The sequence below is a fragment of the Myiozetetes cayanensis genome, unplaced genomic scaffold (genome assembly GCF_022539395.1).
Source record: "Myiozetetes cayanensis isolate MyiCay16 unplaced genomic scaffold, myiCay2020 scf10, whole genome shotgun sequence".
Lineage (NCBI taxonomy): Eukaryota > Metazoa > Chordata > Aves > Passeriformes > Tyrannidae > Myiozetetes > Myiozetetes cayanensis.
Window position 1 is genome coordinate 9,421,531 of NW_026086605.1, and position 24,737 is coordinate 9,446,267.

General features: G+C 39.9%; 1 protein-coding gene across 2 annotated transcripts in view; it reads left to right on the forward strand.

Moving 5' to 3' along the window:
- Positions 1-1,376: 1,376 nt before the first annotated feature.
- Positions 1,377-24,737, forward strand: part of GPAM (glycerol-3-phosphate acyltransferase, mitochondrial) — a 31,874-nt gene continuing 8,513 nt past the window's right edge. For both annotated transcript variants that reach the window (XM_050339927.1, XM_050339936.1), the window contains exons 1-16: positions 1,377-1,603; positions 3,040-3,170; positions 5,184-5,306; positions 8,299-8,372; positions 11,237-11,350; positions 12,564-12,713; positions 13,602-13,698; positions 14,676-14,812; positions 16,090-16,189; positions 16,890-17,102; positions 17,493-17,606; positions 19,496-19,581; positions 20,603-20,718; positions 21,558-21,628; positions 22,729-22,993; positions 23,484-23,626. In XM_050339927.1, the coding sequence (XP_050195884.1) occupies positions 3,069-3,170; positions 5,184-5,306; positions 8,299-8,372; positions 11,237-11,350; positions 12,564-12,713; positions 13,602-13,698; positions 14,676-14,812; positions 16,090-16,189; positions 16,890-17,102; positions 17,493-17,606; positions 19,496-19,581; positions 20,603-20,718; positions 21,558-21,628; positions 22,729-22,993; positions 23,484-23,626 (1,905 nt within the window). In that variant the 5' untranslated portion in view covers positions 1,377-1,603; positions 3,040-3,068. The remainder of the gene's footprint in view (positions 1,604-3,039; positions 3,171-5,183; positions 5,307-8,298; positions 8,373-11,236; positions 11,351-12,563; positions 12,714-13,601; positions 13,699-14,675; positions 14,813-16,089; positions 16,190-16,889; positions 17,103-17,492; positions 17,607-19,495; positions 19,582-20,602; positions 20,719-21,557; positions 21,629-22,728; positions 22,994-23,483; positions 23,627-24,737) is intronic.

Consider the following 24,737-nt stretch of genomic DNA (forward strand, 5'->3'; position numbering starts at 1 on the left):
TGCAAGTCCACTTTGCAAAGAGTATCTTTTCTTGCTAAAGGGGGAAATTTCAGACTCAAAATCCCTTCTGAGCCATTAAATGCAGAATGCTCTTTGTAAACTATCTGCTGTAATACTCCAGTAGTACTCCCTGAAGGCACTCGGTTGTGGGGAGTGGGGCAACTCGTGTGCATATAGCAGTGGTTTTTTTATCTATCACTTCTTATGCATCTTCTTTAATGTGTGAAAGGCATTTGTAATTCTTACAATTCTTAACAATTCTCATTTGTGATACATTCAAAATGACATCTAGAAGGAGGACCTTTAGGAGAATATCTCCTTGGGTTATTTAAAGTTTTAAGTAGAGTATTTGCATTAGCATAAAACGATGTCTTGTATTTTGCCACTTTATTCCGGTGTTGCACTGCAAACACTCGGACGTTCAAAGAACTGGTAGGTAGGCACCGGTTGGTCTGTAACTCAAGCCACAGAGAACCTTGTCTTTAAATAGCCCAAGAATGCCAAAGCCAGAGGATACTCTCGCCGATGTTTGGTTAGGTGCAGCAATCTCAATCAACATTTACTTTTGCGCTCAGTAAAAGGCAAACTGGCACTGCCGCAAGGCCGGGGGGGCAGGTCGATACCTGACCCGAAATTTCTGCAATTGTTCTCAACGGCAACTCTCGGGTCGCCGTAAACCCATCGAAACACCACTTAATACCATTTCGCATCGCTTTTCCAGCGATTATTCCCGTTTTGGCGGCTCAGGTTATTAATAACCAGCGATCATTCCCGTTTTAGCGGCCGGGCGCGGGGGCGGCGGCGGCGGCTGTTGGACGATGCGGCGGCTGCCCCAGAGCCGGGGCGGGCACTCCGGGCACGGGCAGCGCAGCGGGGGTGCGGGGGGTGCGGAGGCGCCGCGGCGGGGCGGGCGGGCAGCGGCGGGGCTCGGCAGGGCTCGGCAGGGCGCTCAGGAAGTCGCGTCAGGCGGGGGGGCAGCGGCGGGCCCGCGGTGCGGCGGCGCGGCCGGGAGCGGAGCGGGGCGGAGCGGGGCGGCGCGGGCGGGCGGCGCGGGGCGGTGCTGCCCCGGCGGCGGGGCGGGGCAGCGCAGCGTGCCGCGTGCGCGGAGGCGGTGCGGCCCCGGCAGGCGGCGGAATGAGCGGCGGCAGCGCAGGGTGCGGGGACTGCGGGGCCGCGGGGGGCAGGGCGGGAGGGCGCGGGGATCCCCGGGGTGCCCTCCGTGGCACCCTCCGTGGCACCCTCCGTGGCCCCTCCGTGGGCCCGCGGTCGGCGCCCGCCCCCCGCGGCGGAGGGGCCGGGGAGGCGCGGGGCGGCCCCTTGGCAGCCGCGGTGCCCGGGGCGCTGCACACCCGCACCGCGCTCAGCGCCGCGGTTTTATTTATAGCAGGGCTGGAGAGCGGTGGCGCTGGAGCTCGGAGCGCTGTGGAGCCCCGCTGAATCCTGCTGAGCCCGCAGCCCTGCTGGAGCCCTATTGATTCCCAGTGAGCCCTGCCGATCCCTGCCGTCCCGGAGCGCTGCGGGTCCCGCGGGATGGCGGTGGCCGGCAGGTGAACAGCGCCGGCGGCGGAGGCGAGCGGGAGCTCGGGGTGCGGGTGTCTCACAGGTATGTGTGCGGGGACCGCTGCTGCTGCTGCTCGCACGAGCTTTTAATGCCGTATTATTTTTTGAAGTTCACGTTTTGTGTGTGCCGGTGCAGCCAAGGTCACCTTGAGCACGAGGAGGACGCGTTTCGCTTCCACTGTTCGGAGGTTTACGGGTTTCTTTTTTGTGTGTGTGTTTATTGGGGGGTTTATATACTAAATTGCTCTGATTACAAAATAAAGGCAAATTGAATGAAAGAGCTAGCAGAGACAAAAGGATGACTGCAAGGCTATGTTGGCTCAAACTCCAGTTTGTATTGAGAACTCTGCTTGGGTATCACCAGATGGGCTTGTGGCAGCTTGGACGGGGCACTAAGAAGGGCAAAAACGTTGTATTAAAGTTTTAGGCCTTGCTGTTGCAGATCTTAGCATACAATATACAGCAGGGGATCAGCCTCATTTCTTATGGCTTATAGCTTGGCCACGACTGAAGTTTCTTTGCAGTGACAGAAGAGGAAGGTGTTGTCACTTTAAAGTTTCTCTAGTTGAAAATGCCGGGATTCCTATTTCAGTGGCTCTCTGTAATAGAGTGGTTTAATTTGTAGTGTTTTGCACTTATATTGTACATCAGTTGTTTTATTATGTTTGCCCTTTCTTTTTTCTTTGGCAAAGGGAGAATTATTTGCTATGCATATTATATAAACTGTAAAACTTCCATTTCAAAATAATAATGCAAGTTTAGACTTCTTTACTGCTTTTTAATCCCACAAGCCTGTAATGTCACTTATGTCAGGAGCATGTTCAGATTTAGGGGTGTTTTTTATAGAGCACTCCTTCTGAGGAGTTTGCAAACTGGTTTGACTACAGCTGGACCAGACACATAAAATATACTGTGAGATAGGACTGGGAGAGAACATTAATGACATTTTTTGTGGATCATAGGTGTCCTTGAGAAGCAGATAATAAAAGAGTGAGGTCATGGAGTGCAAGAGAATAGTAAACCTTTGAAAGTGGCTGAAGTGTGTATCCTTGTGGCTGCATGGTTTAAGCCATGCAGTGAAGAACAGTGGAAAATTATAAAGGGATCATAGTGACCTAAGAAGAGTGTGGAGAGAGAAGCATGCTGGAAGCTGATTGGTGTGCTGTGTTTATGGAATGTGAATGTGCTGGTTTTTTTAGCATATTAAAATTGTGCTGATTTTTAGCTGCAATGAAACTTCTTTAGAACTGAACTTTGATTGAAAGGTGAAAAAACACCAATTTGCTAATTTATTGCTAGTTGCCCATCACTGAGACTGTGTGTGTTTCTGTATAGGTGTGTGTATATATATATATATATGTATATATATATATATATATATATATACACACAATATATATACACACATGTATGTATATATATACACACACATATATATATATATATACACACACATATATCTGTGTTATTATTTTGCAGTTTCTGATCTTCAGTTCCACTCCTGTGTCATGGATGAAACTGCTTTGTCCCTCGGAACAATAGATGTTTCCTATTTGTCCGCCTCAGCAGACTGCAGCATCAGTAGATGTAAGCATTCCAGTGAAGAATGGGTAAGTAAAAATTGTGAATGTTACTGGCCATATTTATTTTATTGTTTCTTCAAGTTTAAGGTGGACATTTTTATTGTTCTGAAGAGCGAAGATAGGGCATTACCTCTCTTGTGCACGATACTGTTTGGTCTTAATTTAACTTGAAATGCTAAGGAGGAACCAATAGTTCAGTTCTGTGCCAAAGACTAACATTGCTAGAAAAGAAAAACCCTGTCAAACCATATTGATAGTCTTGCAGTCTTCTGGTGTAATATTGCTAATCAGTTTATGTAGCAGTTAATGTACAGAATCCCATTCTGGAGTAGCTCAAAGTCAAGCAGAAGTCAAATAGAAAACTTGTTGCTCTTCTGCATGATGTAGTTTAAAACACACAGGCAAAAAGGAGCATTAAGCTGAAGATGCATAGTTGTGTAGCTACTGAAGCTGGGACTTTTTGTACAATACAGAAGGTAGAAAAAATTGGTGGATATAAATAAGAAACCTATTAAAAGTCTGAGTCCTCTGTTGAGTGAGTCTTGGGATTTGGAGGAGACAAAGGGTCAGTGAGCAGATCAGGCTGGGTGGAGCTAAAAGAGCCACATGGGGACTGGGTTGATGCTGGTTGGTTTAGCAGCAAAGGTCAGGAGAGCTAAGAGATGGATTTGGAGAGGAGGGCTTTGAACTTGATACAGAAGAAGAACTGGAGACATGTTTAGAGTTGAGGGAAAAGATAGACATCCTGGCAGCTGGGTTTTCTGTCTATCTAGATCTAAGTGACATCAGACAGCAAGCTGCAGTAACCAAGAGATCTGTGGGATAAGGGCAGACAGGACAGAAGAGAGAGGAAGGAGCTTTTCTAAGAAAGTAGTGGTGAGTTCAGTGAAGGGTTGGAGGCAAGTAGAAGAAGGACACTATTACCAAGTTGATTTAATTTGGTGTTAGCATTACAGAAAGTGAGAGAGAAAGGGATTATGGCAGGCTTAGGATCTTGATGCTTCTTTATTTCAGATGGAAGATTTACTCTTGGAATATTTCCCAGTTGACTTCAATAGTCTTACCAAGTGTGATATATGCACAATTCAGTTTTTAGGCATCTGCAGCATTGCTTTTGACTTTCTGGTTGTTTCTCACTGGGCTGAGTATATGAGAATGTGTTTGTGTTTTACAACCCTTATGATGGTTTATGGTATTGATTCTACCCTGCTGCTCTTCCATGTAAATGTGCTGTTTAAAACATCATTTTGGTTTTGTTTTGGTTTGTTTCTGTAACTTCCCTTGTAATACTGAAAATAACTTCCCTTTGAATAAAATGTATGGTTTAGAAATGGCAGCCCAGTGCTCATTCTCAGGCAAGCAATAATTCAGTAGACTTTAATCGGAACAATCAGTGTCTTTGAAAGCATACTTAACGACAATATTTACATGATGTTCTAACATGAAGAACGAGTTCTGTGAATCCAGCTACTTTGGATTTTTTGGTTTTGTAGTCTTCAGATAGACAGTGTAACCTTGGAGAAGGCACAGGGGTTCCTTTTTTGTATCGCTCTGCATGAAACTGCTGGAAAGTGCTTTGACATTCCGTGGAGTTAATGTTTTGGATACACTGAGTCTTCTTGCAGTTTTACAGATGTGATGTTCAGTTGAAGCTTCAAATATATTGCTCATATTACAAGCACATTTACACTATTGAGAATGTAGTTTACTGTTAATTTCTTTCACTTTTCTCAGCTGGCAGTTTTGTTGGTGTTTCTTAATTAGTTACTGTTTCTTTTAAAATTTTGTGTGTCAGCATGTGCTACAGTGTGTAGGTACATCAGTACAACACTGAGATTTTGCTTTTATTTCTTAAAATCACATCATCTGGAGATAATATAGTTTATTTTAGAAAAATCTTGGAAAAATGTGTGCTTTATGTAATTGAGGGGTAATTTTTTTTGTACATGTGTGTCTGACAACTCCTCTTACTCAAAGTTTTCCCAAACACTGTAAAACATACATTTCTTCATGTTTACACAGTGATCTTTTGTTCTGCAGGGAGAGTATAACTCTCGTCCCACTCTCTTCCGATCTGCCACTTTAAAATGGAAGGAGGCTCTGCTGAGCAGAAAAAGGCCGTTTGTGGGACGATGTTGCTATGTATGCACTCCCCAGAGCCGGGTAAGGAGATTATAGACTGGATTACGTTCGACAGTAATGCATAGTTGTAGCATAATGAAGTTGCAGTAGTTCCCTTACTTTCAGAATTAAGGTCGCAGTGTTTTTACTTCATAAAGTTTTTCACTATTGTTTGTGGTTATATTTTCTTTGTCGTGGAATTAATGGATGACACGGACTTACTGTGATGCTTAGTCTCCCACCTTTCAGTGTGGATTTACTCCTTGCACAAAACTCTCCATCTTGGCAGAATTATCTCTAGGAAATGGTATGGCAAAATTAAATTAATAATGGGAATTTGGTGCCCTTGGACGTGTTAAAGCTTGCTTTTAGGACACTTTATTTCTCTAGCCACAGAATAAATGCTGTTTCAAAACTAAGCAGTATGCCTCCCTTCAAACTTGGTCAATGCTGTACAAGAGAGGACAAGTCAGTTTTCTGCACCTGGCTGATTCCTTGCTTCTCTGCCCAGCCTGGAAACAAGGAGTGCCAGTTGCAATAGTGGGGATATTTGTCTGCTGGGAACAGTGTCAAGATGGTGGCTCTAGAGGGGTTGCGCAAGCTGATTTAAAATGTGAACTTCACTGAACTGCAGTGGGCAGGCTTTCTGTAAGCTGAAGATGCAAAATGCTGATAAATGGTGAAATATAGTTTGCAGTCAGTTCATCCTGTAATTTTATCATGTGTACAGCCCGGGCTTTAAATTGCACTGTTACACCTGCACTGAGCTCCATCACTGGCTGCACTAGAGTGAAAATTTGCTTGTCTCTTTGACCAAGGAGAAGTTATTATTTCACTCAGTTCCTCTGCCAGAGCAGAACATTCCAGCAATGATACACAAATGTGGTGTAGAAATCCAAATGTACTGTGAAGGCTACGTATGATTTGGGCTACAAGACAAGGAATTAGATAAACTGAGACTACTTCTAACAGCCAAGTCAAGTGCTTTGACTTGTGAAAAGGTGTGTATGAATCCTCACCTTAGGGCTTTATACATTTAGTGACTAGCCTGTTAGTAATTAGGCTGTTCATCTCAAGCTGGGAATTATGCTTTAAAAATAAAAATCTTGTTCTGTGTTTTGTCTGTTTAATAGGAGACTAATTAACTCTCCAGAGATTCCACTTAAGCTAGGGGCATGACCTATTGAGCCCTTTATTGCCTTCTGCTGTAAGGAGAAAATACCATCCTTGCACAGAAAGTAACAAAGAAGATCCTCTCTTTAGACTCCAGATATTTCTTTTTTTTTTTTTTTTTTTTAACTGCCTTTTTCATTATTTCTCTTAAGGAAAAGGAATGAATGAGTGAGACAGATTTCCTTAAGTGTGTTGGCCAGACTAACAGCTTGGTAGTGTTGGGAGTGGAAGGACTTGAGTCTCCCTCTCATTTTCCTTCTTGCTTTCCTGGGGGCTGATCAAGTTCACTAACCAAGCAGAAAACTACCTGCTTTGTTCATTTAGTCTGGCTGTCTTAGTTTTCAGTCTTGTCTGAACGAAGCTGGCTAGTTAAGGGCTGTGGTGAATGCAAGAGGTGATCTTAGTTAAGAGGTGAGGGATGGTGAGGGATAGCGTTCAGCAGGAAAGGGTAGGATGTGGTGGGGGGAGCTGGGCTTCTTGCACCAGTAGAGAGATCCTGTATCGGCTCAGTTGGTCTCACAGAACCAGATCCTCTGCCTGACACAGGATTGAGGAAGAGTTAAATAAGGAAAAGCTAAAGTATGACGTTACAGCTGGAGGATGAGCTTCACAGAGCGAGGGTATAACTTAATGGTTAGAGCACTGGAATGGATTTGGGCATTCAATGGTACTTAACATTGTTGCTGATTTTTTTGGGGAGACCAAGAACAAGTCACTTTTCTTCTCTTTGCCGGCAAATTTCATCAGCTTTTAAGATGCACAAAAAATCGCCAGTAAATAGTCAAAGAAATTAGCATTACCTTGAAGTTTCCTCTTAAGAGCTTAAAGCAACAATTGGTTGATTGAATGTACAGCACAGTTATACTTTAGCGGGGGGAGAAGACTCTGTGCTTCCATTGTAGCCCATAATTTCTACCTGATTTGACACAGGACAGTTGTATATTTTAATTCATGGCAAATAGTGTGTCTTAAACAAAATGCAAACAAATTACTCTTATCTGACTCCCATTGCAGAATTGGTGGTGAGGCTGTTCTGCAGCTCTGCTGCTGCTGGTAACCATCTTTCTCTTTCACTGTCATATTTTTGTCTTCTTTGACATGTACAGTTCACTAGTTTCAGCTGTCATTCACTGCTGGCATGGTACCAGTTTTATAATTGCATATTATCTGGATAGAAAGAAATTAGCCTCTTGGTCACGGTATTTCCTTGGAATATGGAAGATTAAAGCTTAGGTGTTCCTGCCAAGGAATATTTGTTTATCCAAAGTGGAACTGCTCCTAAACTCTCCTTAGCTGGTAGCTTGAAATGTGGAGTAACAAGGATCTAGAAGGCTGGATTGAGTTTGTTGTTCAGGCAGAGCAGGAATGTGGAGATTTGCCACCAAACCATGGATGGATATCCTGACCCTTGGGCTGTTGTTACATGATGCCTGGTCTACTGGCAAACCGGGTGTCACAGGCTGGGCATCGACTGCTTGTGGTTATACTAATGCTGAATGCAGCTAAATAAAGTTCTGACTGAAGATGAGTTCTGTATTATGACAAGTCCTGGTTTATGTTGCATCAGAATACAATGAAATATTGTGGCTTGAAGGATACAACCAATGCAACCACGCAGTAAAAGCCTAGGGAATACTTTGAAAGTATTAGAGTTTGGAATAATGACTTGAATTTCATTTTCATTTTGGAACAGTTTGTTTGTACTGTATAAGCAGGTTCAGCACTTCTGTGGTTTGGGGGTTTTTTTATAGTACAAATGGAAAACATTGCATTATCCTAAATGTTACGATGAGTGTAACAGACACAGCTGTTCTTATGTAATGAAATAATTCACCAATCTTTTCTTTTCTTGGTTTTACAGGATAACTTCTTCAATTCTAGTATTCCTTCTTTGGGTCTACGTAATGTCATATATATCAATGAAACACATACAAGGTAATGTAGCAAGGCTTTCTTTGGCTTTTAAAATTCAATGTGTTCTGACTTTATGACGGAGAAATCTCCAGGGTAGTTCAGGCTCAGTGAATATATGTTGTGGTCCTAGAATGCAGGAAGTGGTGCTGCCTTCAGGAAAGTAATGTACTTGTTAAATCTGGCTGTGTGTATTTTTTGGGAGCTCAGCAAAGTCCTTTGGGTTTATAGACAAGGAGTGTTAGCGTCAAACTTGTTTCACAAAAACCAGGGCACCTCTAGTTCCTTTAGTGCAAATGGCAACATCTGTGGCATAATGCTGAGAAAAGCTGATTTATTTCCATGTGTGGAATGACTTCAGGCTTCATTTTAATTTACTGAGCAGATCTGGCTCACAGTTTAGGCATTGACTGTTATCAGTAATGGCAATTAAATCTGAACATGTCTTGAGATACTTCTTCTGCCTCAGTGGCAGAGTGCAGCTCCTGAAAAATGGTGTATACAACCTAAAAATGATGATCTATCTTTGCACTAGTGGAAGCATATCTTGAGTGCTGGGACAAAGATACTGGAATTAAGCACAAATATTCTGTTCTTTGGAAAGTTAATAATGTTTGATTGGTTTTCTTACAATAATCATTAGCATAAGCAGGTCCTGCAGTGTTTGTCATGGAGTCAGAGCAAACAAAGAGAGGCCAGCAGCCTAAAAGAAATGAGCCAAAGTGTCTGAGTGGAAGAAAGGCAGTATTGTGCTGTGCTTGAGAAGGAGGAAGCTAATGTTAGAGGCTGTTCTTTATTACACTTGAATTAATTATGTTTTTTTAAGAGTTGAGTTTGTAGTTTAGGATACAGAAATGACAGAAATAGTGTTTAATTTTAACTGGTTTTTTTTTTTAAAAATTACTTTCAGAAGTCTAATGCTTGAATTGTTTTGAATGGTCAAAGTTACTTAAATTGGAAATAAAAGGGCAGAAAATATGGGTTAATGAATTATTCTGAAATAAATGCTTTTAGCTCAGAATGTCATTATGGTGTGAAAATTGACAGTTCTGTGGTCCCATGGGGTTACAAAGTCACAGTTTCCTGGCCTTAGAAAGCAAGAGGGTTCTCTTTAACTGCTGGAATACTGTAACTATATTGAGATGTTATCAGAGCCTTTGGCTGAGGTATGACTGTCAGTTTTTAATGTATCTTGACTGAGTCCATTCTGTGTCGTTTTTGTCTTTTCCTCATTGCTACATGATCAGCAAACAGGTTTTTCTAATTAAACTATATCATATCTAAGCTGTAAAATGAATGTAGAAGTCTTCATACCATGACAGATGCCTGCAATAGCTGTATGCTGGTGTGACTGATATGTTGTTCATAATTACCAAAATCATTGTCAGAAAGAAGCATATCCTTATCTTTGCTTTGTAGAGAAATGAGTAAGGCTCTCAAACTCCAAAGAGAAGGGGAAAAGGAAAAAACCAATTAAAACAGAGTTACCAGTCTGCTTCTCTGACAGCATGAACAGCAAAATTCTTTGTCCTTTGAGGCAGTCTGAATATTTGTGTAACCATTACGTGTCACACTGGCTCGTGCACTCATCTTAATTACAGTGCAAGTGGCCTGTGTGCTCAGGTAGTTTGGCCTTTTGCAGCGTAAAAGCTCCTTCTCATCTTTCCTAGCTGTTTTATAACACGTGTATAAATTTACTGAAATGTGGTAGGGAGGTTTAACAGCCAAGATCAGTAACTCAGGTGATGACAAGCAGCGAGACCTTGGCGGCACTCCAGCATGGAAACCACCCACGGTTCAGTTTGGGACACTCGCTAGAAAATCAGCCATGCATTGCACCAGCAGACCTCAGGACAGGGGTTTTACATAACATTCAGTGCTCTGGTCTCAGGAATGGCCAGAATTTATTTTTTTGTCCAACTCTTAATTCAACTCTGCTGTTCTGGGGTCCCAGCTGTTTGTTTTGTGGGGTGACCCACACAAGTGATGGCTTGTCCAGTCCTGACCTAGTGACTGAGGGGGTGAGGAGGAAAATACTAGTGAATATTGACTGCTGGGTACTGGATTTTTAGCCCTTCCTGTATCACTTGCATCTTCTCTGATGTTTGATGTTCTAAGTAGTGTTTTCTCAGGTGATTGCTACTTATATGATCTAGATAGTAAAGGACAGCGTTAATTCGAAAAGACTGTCTGTGTAAGAGAAATTGCCTTTAACACTTGAATTTGTAGAGATTTACTGATTATTCAGTGGTTCTGCTCCTGCTAAAACTTTTCAAGGAGAAGGTGTGTAGGAGGCATGTAAAACTGGGTGTTTGAAAACACTGGAAGAAAAAGTTACTTAAAAAGTGGTTTTAGTTTTGATGGCTAATGCAAACTTCTTTTCAAAAGTGTCTATGAGAGTTTACCCTGTGCTTACGTGAGCAACTTTCCCAAGAGAACCCAGTGTTCCTTCAAGAAGTTAACAAACCTCTTAGCTGGGCCTTTGCTTTCCTCAGTGGAAAGTCAACAAATTGGAAATCACCACTACCTCTTCTCTTGACCTCGTTGAGCTGGGGGAGTTGGTTCCAGCAGAGAGACAAAATGTATGTGCTGGTTTGTTTGCTACTTTCCTGTGATACCATGGGTGTTTTAAGGCCGCTGTCACCCTGCATTGAAGTGATGCAGACCCCAGTTGTCTCAGATGTTTTGTGCTGTGTATGAGTTACTTCATCCATAACATGGACATACTGGCAATTTACTAGAAGATAAAGGAAGCTCCTAGGCAGCTGTTCATAAAGCTTCACTTAACTTTTGCTACTTAATTGTGTTTTTAGGTATTTTTCATACTATTTTTTTTGGCAGTCAAATATTTTGATAATCAGACTGAAATAGCACTTTTATTTTTGTAGGTACAGGGGGTGGCTTGCAAGACGGTTTTGTTATGTCCTTTTTGTGCAAGAGAGGGATGTTCATAAGGGTATGTTTGCCAAGAATCTGACAGAAAATGTGCTGAACAACAGCAGGTAAGAGAATGCAAAATATTTTTAAATTTCTAGCATGTATGATATAAGAATTTGGAAACTGCAAGTTTTAGGAATCAGACTGTTTAAAATAGTGGAAAATACAGTGTCTTTAGTACAGCCTTTCAGGGCAGCTTGCAATTTCTGTTTGAATAGTAAAAGAGGGGATTAAAGAAGTACAAGTCTCCAGATGAATGATGCCTAGTGGGGGAACACCAACCAATACACAGAAAAATAAATTGCTACACAGGAGCTCTTCAAACTTTCATTTATGTAAGTCATGTAAAGCATTACCACCAAAGTTATACTGCAGTCATCAGAAAATGTCAGTGTTTCAGCAATAATAGGAAAGCAGCATTTTGAAGTACCCTGAGTGTATACCTGGAGCACGAGGCAAAAATAGAAAAAGGCTATAGAGTGAAATTCCCACCCTTTGCTTTGAGGAGCTTGTTTTCTGTTTCATAGACCACATTTTAAATGGCATGTTGAGCCCCTGATTAGCTATTAAGGGATCAGTTTCCCCTGGACACAAAGAAATTCAACCGCATGCCCCCTCCTTGAGTCTACTTTTGTCAGAAGGCACACACTGCCTACATTAACATTCCTAATTCTCCTAAATTTTTAATGTTTGAGTCCATCTGAAGATGATAGTGTTGCTTCCGAAAAGTAAAACAGACTGTGTTGTACCATACTTATAGTGGGTTGAACGACTTAATCTCACTTAGATTTGTTTCAAATGGGAAAAATAGGCCTTATAAATTATGTTACACTTTGTGAAACTGAGAATTCGAGGGGAACAATACTGTAGACGTTCAAATTAGCAACTGTATTAATCTGTCTAATGAGTACCTGTAAGTGAAACTGCTATGACAGGAAAAATATTTTAAAAAAAGAGATTTCTTTTGCTCTCCCTGAATTTTTAACCTTACTAACCATTTCTGAAAATTGGCAGTCACTTAATATTAGTAACTGTGATCTGCATATATACTGTTTTATATGGTCAACTTTGAGTGTATTCAATCATCAACTGCATGTTAAATCAGAGCTTAGAAAACTACTGAATTAGATTGAATGCATGTGGAGTACACAACACTTCAGTGTAGATGGTTTTTTATGTTTGCAAGTTAATCCTGTAGTAATGCATAGCTCATTCCCAGCAGCTGTTGTATGTGTCTTGGACTCTTCTGTCTCATGCATTTTATTTTTTAATGTTAAGAGTCCAGAAGGCCATAGTAGATGAAGCTTCTGAACCAAGTGCTCCAGGTAGTTTTGCTCAAACGGATCCTAAAGCTATCAACAAAGTGAAGAAGAAAGCTAGGAAAATTCTCCAAGAAATGGTAGCAAATGTGTCACCTGCTTTAATCAGGTAAGAAAAATGTCTTATTGGTGTTCTAAGTGGGTGGAAGAATGGAAAAGCTCTTTACAATACCAACAGAGCTTGTAACACATAATGCATAAATAGTGAATAAGTGTTCTAAAAGTAATACATTATTCATGAAAATCCCCTTTTTAATAGTAGCTAACAAAATAGTAGTTATTCTCAATTTTCAGATGCAGCAGAAACCCTCTGCCTTTCCAAGGGATAAATCTTATTAGATGAAATACCAACTTTTTTTTCCTCCCAAAACTAGGTTTGGTACTAATGCTTAGACCAGCATTGGCATCATTTCAGTCTAATACAGGCAAGAGCAGTTATCTGCAGCACCATAGACTGTGAAAGATCATTTTTCCAGTAGCCTATTCAATATTCTAATCTGTAGTTATAAATACCTCAGAGAGTGTCTTATTTTAGATAAAATCTTCTACTGTGGTGTCTGCCTTTACAACTAAGCATGAATTTGTCTCTGTCATGTTCCTAGTTCATCAACTTCTGTTGCAAATTCTAGATTTTTTTGAACTATATTAACTTCTCCTAGATACACTTAATCACCTAACATGTCACCTAACTAGCTGTAATAACTTAATTACAGTTGATCATAGGACCTCGGTGAACTTTCCCCACAGATAGTGGTCCTACCCTTTGAACAGCCTTCACTGAGGTTCACACTGACAAGCTCTGTGTCATAACTGCAGGAGGCTGAAATGTGTTACTAACCATAGGCAAAAACTTGTTTAGCAATTGAATTTTGCAGTATTTTTGTTTGAATATAAAGCAGTCAAGATTTTATGGCTATGCCTTTAGTCATAGAGAAGCAATATAAAAGAGAGGCAGAACTGAATGAAGCTTTTTGGGTTTTATTTGCTCTTCTTTTAGGTTGACTGGCTGGGTGTTACTGAAGTTGTTTAACAGCTTTTTCTGGAATATCCAGATCCACAGAGGTCAAATAGAAATGGTCAAAGCTGCAACAGAGGTAAGGGAAGGTGGGAAAAATCTAATAAGGTAGATTTCTGATGTAGTATCTGTGAATATTTACAGCACTTCCTCTTTTTATAAGAGTTTTGCTAAGTCTGTATGAAATGAGATTATAGTAGACCTGTCTTGTATGTATGAAATAGTGTTCTTAATTAAATATAATGCTCTTCGACTTGTGTAACCTGAAATACTGTGTGAATTCTGGTTTTACCTTTGCTTCAGGATCAAATTTTAACTATCAGGCTGAATGATTATCTCAGATAACCTACATCCAACACTGTTTTTTTTTTTTTTTTTTTAAGCTGAGGCAGCCAATAATAAATTAGTAGATCTATTTAGGATTTTTCACTTCTACCTTGATTTGGAATAAAAATCTTTAAGGAATAAACGCTTCCTATTTCTTACTAGCAGTGCATTTCCAGTTCTTTGTTACTCATTAAAATTGGTCAAATGAACTCCTAAATTCTACCATTTTCTTTACACTCGAATTGATTCTTTCTGAAGGATTTACCTTAGAAATATTGGTTAGATAAATGAAACAAACAAACAAAAAAGGTTCCTATTATTTTCTGTTGTTTTTTGATTGTAGTGTTTGGGAAACCCCACTGTTCATAGATCCTTGCCAATATCTAATGGAGATACTAGTACTTTTGGTGACACTGAAGATTTTTCCACATCCCTTTAATTGTTTGATTATCATCTGAAGAAACTGGGAGTGTTAATTAGTGCTAATGTAATGCATGCAACTGAAAACTGCAGTCCATGAGAATCAAGTACAGATTGACTAAAAAATCCTCATTGTCACAGCTGAAGGAAAACCAGAAGTAAAAAAACTCAGTGATGGTACCTGGAAAATACCATCAGTTCTGATAAGATGATGCTAGCAATTTCAGTGAAGGATTTTAGAAAAGGAGTAATATTCCACATTTCTTACCAACTGCTTTCTCTCTTTTTTTCCTTCTCTCCTCACCATAGATGAATTTGCCTCTTATCTTTTTGCCTGTTCACAAATCCCACATTGACTACCTGCTTCTTACATTCATTCTTTTCTGCCACAACATCAAAGCACCCTACATTGCTGCAGGGAACAATCTCAACATCCCCATTTTCAGGTAATAACCTCTTCTTATTTGAAAAAGACTGAGGTGGTGGGATCTGACCTGTTGTGCAATATGTCTTATGTCCAAGTGCAAAAATACCTGAGTATTGCTGGGCCATCATGTATAGCGTGCTCAGAGAGAGAGCATGCCAACATCCTTCTGAGAAGCTCTCTCATAACCTAAGTAGGGTAAGGAAGGCTATTCCTTCCTTCCACGAGTCTCAGAGTGGATAGGTGACTAGGAAAAGATGACTATGTGAAAAAGTGTAGGGAATGGACAACACTTCTTCATGGCTAATGGGCAGCAACACTAATGGGTGAATAATACTTTGTGGGAAAGTACTCCACTTTAGTCTGTGTATAAATTATTTTTCTCGTGGCTGAAGAACCTATAAGGTCTTTTACATAATATTTGGCCATAACTGATTTCTAAAAAGCCACTGCATATTGCAGGAAGTGATGAGGAAAGAAGGAGGATACCTTGACTTCAAGGGTATTTGCACCAGTAGGTGCTGGTCTGTAATAATCACCGTGAGAAAGGCATTCAGGCTCTATAAACTATCAGTTAAAATGCTATTTATTAGGGCCAGCCTTATAAGGAAAGAGAGATTAGCATAGATAATCCAGCATCCCTTTAGGCAGTGGGAACCCTGTGTTCTGCAGCATTCAGCAGGCCTCTGATCCACACCCAGCTTGTGGACCCTGTCTGCAGAAAGGGTTACCCTGTTTTGGTCCTTTGAGCTGCTGTAGGATTTGCTTGCAAGAAAACAACTCTATTTATCATTTCTTCTGCCAAGCAGAAAGGATGTTCTCATGAGAGCTTCTTGCTCCACTGTGAGATAAAGGCAAGACCGTGCAGGTGGTGTAATTGCTGGTGCCAAGTGGGAGCTGCCTGCAGATTGCTCTGTTAAAATGAGCTGGCTGAGCTGATCCTGCAGCCGAGGGGTATGTGCAGCGTGGGCATGAAGATGCTGTTTGTGCAGCACAGCACAGCCTCAGGACAGCTCAGGTTAACTGTTAGGTGGATCACCAGCATCTCAGTGTACAAGTCTCCCAGAAAGTGGTCTGTCAAGGGAGTGAAATGGAGCAAGACAGGACAGAGAAGCCTGTTTCATAAGTTAAATGGAGAAATATTTGTGTGGTCCTGTTGTGTGCAAGTAGTATAGTACAGTTCAGTGTTTGGGAATTTCAGTTATTTCAGTTCCTGTTGTGTGCTAGGAGTTCTGTGCTGGATGTGTAGTAGCTTCCTGCAACTAAGTTCAACGAGTATAATCCTTCTTTATTCTGCAGCACGTTGATCCGCAAGCTGGGAGGGTTTTTCATTCGTCGGAAGTTGGATCAGAGTCCTGATGGTCGTAAGGACTTCCTCTACAGAGCTTTGCTCTATGTGGTATGTATTTCTTGTTGTTTCAGTAGGTAGCATTTCAGTTGAGTGCAAGTGGGAAAGTGAGTTCCATCTGTCTGGGGATCTGTTTTACTGCTTTGAATTTGTCTTTGGTTTCATGCTGGAAAAAGGGGATTAATTTTTGTATGAACTCTCGAATTTATAGAATTAAAGAAAATTGAATGCTCAGCCTCTTTGAGGATGAGCAGATTTCCACCTTGCATAGTTGCTGCTAAAGGATGTGGAATCAGTGCTCCCTGAATTAATGTTAGGCTTTGTTTCTCTGATGTCTTTTGTTCCAAGGCATATCTACACTGATTCTGTTAACATAATGGAAGTCTCTGTTTATGATGGGTTGATGTAATCCTTTGTGCCATTCAGTATAATAGCTGTATTTGCATCTTGGAAGATGGGATATGCTGGGGAACCAGAAGAAGAGATGAATGCGAATTGACTAGATCAACTGTTGCTAGAGATGCTCTTTGAACAAAAGTCATTATACTGCTTGTACATTCATGCAAATTCAGTTGCAGATTTGTCTGGGTTTGTGTCAAGCATTAATTATTGCCTTTTTTTTCACAAGTGTTCGTGCCAACTCATGATCTTCTATGCTTTTAAAAGGAAATAGTTGCTGACAATATATTTCAAATGTGAATTTGCCAATATAATTAGATTTTTTTTTCTTTTCCAATCATTTTGTATTCAGCACATAGAAGAACTGTTGAGACAGCAGCAGTTTTTAGAAATATTCTTGGAAGGCACACGGTCTCGAAGTGGAAAGACATCTGGAGCTAAAGCAGGTCTTCTGTCTGTGGTGGTGGATGCTCTCTTCTCAAATGCTACTCCTGATGTCCTAATTATACCTGTGGGAATCTCCTATGATCGCATAATTGAAGGTCACTATAACAGTGAACAGCTGGTAAGAGCAATTGAACAACTTGTTTTGCCTAGGGGATTTTCTGCTTATGTGCAGGAAAACGTGTTACAGAGTTAAATGATGTGCTAGTAGTCCTGTCACAGGTACTCAGGATTAGTGCTGGAGAGCAAAGAGACATTAATCACAAAACTTCTCTGATAGGAGGTGCTGAGGGACAGGTGACATACTTCCACACGCAAATTGTGACATAAAAAATAATATGTTCAAGTGGATCTCTGTGGAGAAAAGTAGTTCTGTAGATTTACTTAAGTTATAAGGTGTGTCAAAAGCTTCAGCCTTGCTTTGTTTGCTGTTGCTTGCATTTTAATTTTAAACACAACCTTTTAATTGCAAAGTGGAAGAAAACCCAAACCAGCCACCTCTATTTTCTAGGGCAAGCCTAAGAAGAATGAAAGTCTTTGGAGTATAGCTAGAGGAGTCTTCAGAATGCTGCGGAAGAATTATGGGTGTGTCAGAGTAGATTTTGCACAACCGTTTTCCTTAAAAGTAAGTTTGATTTCTTGAAAATCTGTTTGAAGGTTTGACGTTTTTGGCATTTCAATAATGGGACACATTAATTTTTATTTTTTTCTTTGTGGGTTACCATCAGTAGCATTATCTGCTGAAGTCCATTCTGGTAGGAAAAGTACCCCCGTTTTGATGAATATGAGAGTCTTCAGACACATTTGTGTTAAGCTGAAATAGTCTCAAAGCCGATGAAAAGGGTTAGTTTTGAAATGGTTTAAGTGTTCTTACTGGGGTTCTTTGTTTAACAAACAGTCTTTAAAATGATCCTTGTACCATGCAGTAATCCTTTACATAGTAGAAACATTAGGAGTTGAAGGAAACTGAATACTGTTTTCCAGTTTAAGTAATTTAATGGCACATGCTATTATTGAGGAATGGCGTTTATCTCACTAGGTTTTTAAAATTGCTAAGTAGATTTGTAGCTATAAAAGTATTATGAATAGTGTATTGTGTACATAGGTGTCTTGTAGCTTCTCAAGGAATGTGGTGCTGTGGTAGTATCTACCTTCACTCTTTAAATCTTCCCTGATCTCTGCTGGTACTGTACTTATCTGCATTTCACTAATCTGTATTCTGCCACAGTATGCCTTATTTTTAGTGTGACTTTAATAAGATTAACTACTGCAACAGCAGCCTACTAGAACATTATTCAAATTAATTAGGTGTTCTTTTTTCTGCCCTACTTCTCTCAGAAAAGCAGTAGGTTGGAGAGCTTTGGAGGGTTCAGTTACCACAGCATGAAATTATTGTGACCGCCTGCACTGCATTCTAATTAGCGTAGTAGGGAAAGATACTAATGCACTTCAAGGAGGAGGTTTGGGCTATTCTTGGTAGGGAGTTAACAGTTCTTCTTGGATCAGTGTAAGGAAAAGAAGGTTATCTGCCCTCTTAATCTAGAGAAATGCTAATCGCTCTATACCTTCCCAGCAACCTCTGTCAGGTCTCATTTGTATGTGTATTCCTTATTGTACCTCAGAAGGGTGAAAAATGGCATAAATCATTTAAGTGTGCCTTAACTCAGATTTGCAGAAGTGTAACTGTAGTTATGTCACTGCAGGTTTTTCTAAAGCAGATGAGCTTTGGGGGTTAATTTTGGGCCTCTGCAGTTCTGTAAGCACAGGCTTGGAAGCAGGAGAGAGTGAGCTGGCTGTGAAAGTCTTTTAAGCGGCTTTCCTGGGAGGGAACTGTTTTCCTGAGCAGCAGGTTAAGTGGCTCTTTAGTTTCCCATTCTTTATAGAAACTGAAGGAACACAGAGTCCTAAAAACAGAGCAGTGTAAATGCTAACCTATAAGGAGAGGCTTTTGAGAATTTTGGGATTCAAGAATTCCAAGCATGCAGTGCCCTGCCTGCTTCCCGGGTGCTTAAGTTTATGTCACTGTGAGGGGCCTTGCAACTGGAGTTTGTACACCAGTGTTTACCAATGGAGACGTTCTCCATCCTGGCATTTGAAGAAAGCAGCAGCAAGCAGTAATTACTCCATGTTGGTTCTGAATGGGTGTTAGGCTTTGCTCTCACTCATGTTAATGAGGCAGTTCTCATTAATTTAATCGTGGAGAAGCTCGTCTCAAAGGAGTTGTTCCCAGCAGGGTGCTGACAGGGGTTATGTGTTGTTTTCATTGCAGTGTTTTGCATGAAGTACAGATTCCTTGATGTGGGAAGTTTTGCTTTTGCATAAAATAAAGTCAAAAGTGAATAAGCTGTTGAAAACTTTTAATATCTCTGACCTTATTACTGCTTTTTTAGTGTGAGCTATTTTTAATCACAGTTGCATTTTGAATAATTGCCTTTTTTCCTATAGTAATATCATCACTTGAATGCAAGAGTAAGGTGGAAAAAGTACAAAAAGTAACAGTTTTTCTTTTAACAGGAATATGTAAACAGCCAAAGCCAAAAACCTGTGCCTGCTCCTCTTTCTTTGGAACAAGCTTTGTTACCAGCTATACTTCCATCAAGGTAGAAGGTTTTTTTTGATGTTGTTGAGAGGGAGGACAGGTTGGGATTGTTTGTTTGTTTGTTTGTCTTCTTAATGTTCTGCATTACATTCCAAGCTGTGCTTGAACTCCCTAAGGGTAATCTAATTGTTTATAGAAAAATGAAAAGCTTAGACAATTATAACAGCAATTTGTTATAAAAGTTGCATTCTTTCTGATGAGCTCTGTTTAAATAAATTTGAGGAGGCTTTTTAAAAGGTTTTTGGTTTTGTTTTTGTTTGTTTGTGAGGTTTTTGTTTGGGTTTTGGTTGCTTTTGTTTGTTTGTTTTTATTTTAGTGACCTCTCCTGGTTTAATTATAAATTTTATAGAATAACTTGGGGAAAAAATGACAGGCTTAATGAAAAGTGAAGGATTTGGTTTTAAACCTCACCAAGATTGCACAAGGTTTTTGGAATAATGACAAAACAAATAGGATCTGGGAGCGAGTACCCCTTGCTCTCAAGGAGGTGACTGTCACTCAGAACTGCAAAACTGCTCAAGGGCTGGATCTGTATTTGTTACATAGATACAGAGGTCTCTGCTGTAACTGTAGAAACCTGAGTGCTCCTGGTGGAGACAAAGTCAGTAATTTACCTTTAGAAAGTTGTAGGTCCATACAAACGACCATTTCTAGTTTGTGGAGAGACTGGGCTCTATTAGTTTTTTAAGTAGATTTGCTTATTCTACTGTTGTCCATATTCACTGAAGGGAAAAGAACTGTGGGGTGCAATTGGTGTTACAGCAAAGTCATGAATAGCCATAGAAACAAGGTTGCAATATTTCTTGTGGTGGTCTTATCTTAGATTGTTGTTTAGTGTGAAGAAATAATCTGTAGAAGTTGGTAGAGCTTTTCACAGGGAACATTTTTCTGCCCTTACCAGACTACAGTGGTGTTTTGTGCTGTTTTTTGGTTAGTGTATAAAAAAACCAAAACAGTCTAGGTTATTTTGCATTTTGATCAAAATCTAAATGTCATCATATTAATTTTTATTCTGTATTTAGACCTAATGATACTGTGGATGAAAGTGCAGCGGCCTCGCTGCCCAACTCCAGGGATATCACCTGTGAACCCTTCAGAAGAGAGCTGATATCCAACTTGGCTGAGCATATTTTGTTCAGTAAGTGTTAAGAGTATTACTACCACAGAATCATAGAATGGTTTGGGTAGGAAAGGACCTTAAAAGTTTTACAGTTCCAACCCCCCTGCCATGGGCACGGACACCTTCCACTAGACCGGGTTACTGTCAACTGCCTGTTTTGTTTTGCTGACTGAATGAATTTGCTGTTTAGTAATGTCATATTTCCTAATTCTCTCCATTGAGGTGATTGTTTCGTGACTTCAAATGCTCTCTTGACAATTCTCCTCCCCTTGCCTCCTTCTCTCCTCCCCAGAGTTCAATGAACTCTTTTTCTGATTAGGTTTCTGATTAAGCTTTTTGTTCTGTCTGTTTTGCTAACTTTTGTATTGCTTGGACTAGTATACTAAACTTACTGTACTCTGAAGAGTTTGATAGTCATACTGGTACACTGATTTCTTACCTCTTCATGTGAGAAGTTATTGGAGTGTCTGAATGGCACTGTTTTAAGATCATACTCCCATGAACTCATCTAGCTGCATGGACCAGTGTTGCCAGGTTTTATAGGTTATGTGGTGTATGCTTCAGTCAATAGACCTGTGATTTGTGGCATAAGAAATGCATTCAAAATAGTACTTAGCTTAGCTTAGTAAACGTTCAAGCTTTATTCGACCTTCTTCAAGTTCATGTTGCTTTGATTACTTAAATATTGTTACTACACAGACACAACATACTTTGTATTTCATTCAGTAGGTACAGTTTGGTGCCAACATCGCTATTAATATCACTGTTATTATTTTTTAAATAATAGGCACTCTTTCACTTTTAATGATGTTCTCAGTCTTTCAGGTGCTTAACGAGTCTATCTTGTTTCCCTCTAGCTGCTAACAAGTCCTGTGCTGTGATGTCCACCCACATTGTTGCCTGTTTGTTGCTGTACAGACACAGGCAGGTAAGGCTTCTGTGTTGCTTAAATAGTCAAACGTTACTTTGGCTTTGTCAACTTGAGAAAAAAAAAAAGAGCACATTTTACTGTTGTATGATACTGAAAGAAGAAAGATGCATTTAAATTAAAGTGGATTTCAGGTAGTCTGAGTGCATGTATTTGAGTTAGTAATGGATGCTTGAAATCAAGCCATTATTGATGGGATGATAATAAATGCTCATGTAATTCAAAACGTTACGCTTTATTTTAAAGAATATATGGGTTTGATTTATCTTAAGGCTTTTTTAGATCTCAAAACATACGCACTATTGAATATGCTACAAACTCTTCCATTCATTTTCAAATTAATTTTTCTGTTCCTCAGTACTAAAATATTATATCACAGTGGCAGAATGATATAAGTGTTTAATTCAAGTCTTCTGCATGGGGCTTGGAAGAATTTTTTTTCTCCTACAGGTGTGTTTTGCATTTTTTCTGAAATTCCTTGTCCCTCTGAAGCTTGTATTGCACATAAATTGAGAACAAATTGAAAAATATTGATCAGATATGTAATCTGTCTTGTGGAGGAAGTGTCACCATTCCTATCAGTGCAGTCTTTCCAATTTCCTAAAACAGTAGAACTGAAGAAGCATTTTACAGTGTGATCTGAAGCTGTTGTGACAGAAAACAGGAAAAGGAAGTGCTTGAGCAAAGACTTTTCCTCATATTCCAAGCCAGTTGAACAGTTATGTTCATTACAATACTCCCAGATAATTGAGCATTCATTTTATAGCATAGATAATGGAAATGCAAGGTCTCTGACGTGTTCTTGAAGAACAACTCAGGTCTCTCCAGGCTGTGAAATAAACCAAGAAGCAAACAAAAATCTTGCATTCCCAAATAGTTTGCATGGCTTTAAAAAATATAACGGCATGTGATTCAAAACATGGGGGACTGCTTCAGCAAACCTCAGTGAAAATCAGTTTTTCTGATATGACTGTTGTGCTTTGGGTTATTAATAATTAGCATATTGTTTATGTGTTTGCTGTATACCTGGTTATGGGGTTTACAGATAAACTCCTGTGCAGAACAATTCTTTCACTGTGTGATTCTGTGTTTATTTCTAGGGAACTGATCTTTCCAGGTTGGTAGAAGATTTCTTCTCCATGAAGGAGGAGGTCTTAGCCCGTGACTTTGACTTGGGATTTTCAGGGAACTCAGATGATGTTGTCATGCACGCCATCCACTTGTTGGGGAACTGTGTAAATATCACAAACACTAGCAGAAACAATGAGTTCTTCGTCACTCCCAGCATAACGATACCTGCTGTCTTTGAACTCAACTTCTACAGCAATGGAGTATTTCATGTGTTCATTAAAGAGGCCGTTATTGGTATGTTTGGGGGTTTTCCAAGGAAAGACTTTCTTGTGACCCATGAAGTCAAAGTATCTGCACTGAAAACTTCATCAGTTTTTAATTTACTTTGACTTTTTTTTCGCTCTCTGCTTCAACCTACATTTACACTAACAAACAGTTTTAAAGTAAACTTGCATTTTGTTTGTGGAATGTTTCCACTCTTTTTTTCCCTTCATCCTTCATCTTTCTTGCAAGTGTCTTGTGTATTGGTCACTACCATAGACAAGGCACTGTCAGAGTTCTGAGCCAACATGGCAAAACCTTTGATGAGCAGCCTTTTATTGAGATTCTGTTTTGATCTGACATTATTGAACACAGAATAGTGGTGAATTCTGTCTTTATTCTGGAATTGCATGTATAATGTTGGACTGCTTTTAGGCCTAGAAATAGGCAAAATGAAAGTTTGAAGTTCCCTTTGCTATAAAACTCTTTGGAAAATTAAACTTTGCTTATGTTTCTGCTCTAGCCTGCAGCCTTCACGCAGTTCAGAGTAGGAGGTGCAGAAATGGCACCAGTGGTGCTTCTCCCAGTTTGATCAGTCAAGAGCACCTGGTCCGAAAAGCTGCCAGCCTGTGTTACTTGCTTTCTAATGAATTTAATGTGTCTTTGGTAAGTAACTGCATCAATTGTCCAGGTGTCAAATTTTTGTTCTGCTTGTTACTTTAAAATTAATTGATGCTTTTTTCCATTGTCACAGCTCTGATCTGTTGACTGCGAGTGCAGTCTCAGGGTTACACACCGAGTGCCACCTGCTGCTCATGCAAGTGCTGCAGTGGGTGATGCTGGGCTGAGCCTGCAGCTTGCCTTTCCTGGGAAGGAAAAGCTGCTCTCTCAGCGTCCCACAATTTGAGGTGGCCTTATTAATGCCACTTAACAAATTGTTTGTCACTGATGTTGTTAGACCATCACAGCTGTATTTGCATTCTGCCCAAACTATTTAGTTTTTTTTTTTTTCCCCTAAACAGACACAAGGCTTTGAGAGTACTCAGCTCCTATGAGTTTGCATAGATGATTGAAATTATGTTGGGAACTAAGGCTCCATATTCTAAAGATATTCCTTATTTGCATAGGAAAGCAATAGTCACAGTGTGCCACACCTAGTACTTAGTGGCAATTTTAAACATGGCGTGACTTCGGTTTTTGTTGTGTTACAAAACACTGAAGAGAGCTGATGTTATCTCGTTTTTCAGACACTGTGTACTTTGAACTGGAGGTGCTAGGTGGTGTTTTTTTTTTCTTACATGTAGAAATCATGTAAAATTCTAGGAATTCTTGAATTAGTTCTTAAATTTGTGCTCATATTTGACTAATGCCTTTTTTACTGAAGCATAAGCCAAATTTAGTATTTTTGTCTGGGCAGTAATGTTAGGTCATGTGGTGAGGTTCTTTAGTAATATTATCATTTTGGTTTCAGACCTATTAATTATTAATTTTTTTTTAACTAAGAAAATATTTCCTACATGATTATGAACAGTGTAAAAGAGGTTGTTTTTTCTTTATTCAGAGTTTCAAACACATAAGGGAATTTCTTTAAAGTGTACTTTTGTTTAAATTTCAAATAAATCACTGTAGTGAGTCTCAATGGTTTTAGTTTTATGATGGTTGTGTTTCAGAATTGTTAACAAACTAAAATTTGGTTAGAGGCGATTAAAAGGGGAGAATATTTAATGTGGCTTTCTACCGGTGGTAATGCATTTCTTAAAAAAACTTGGACAGATCC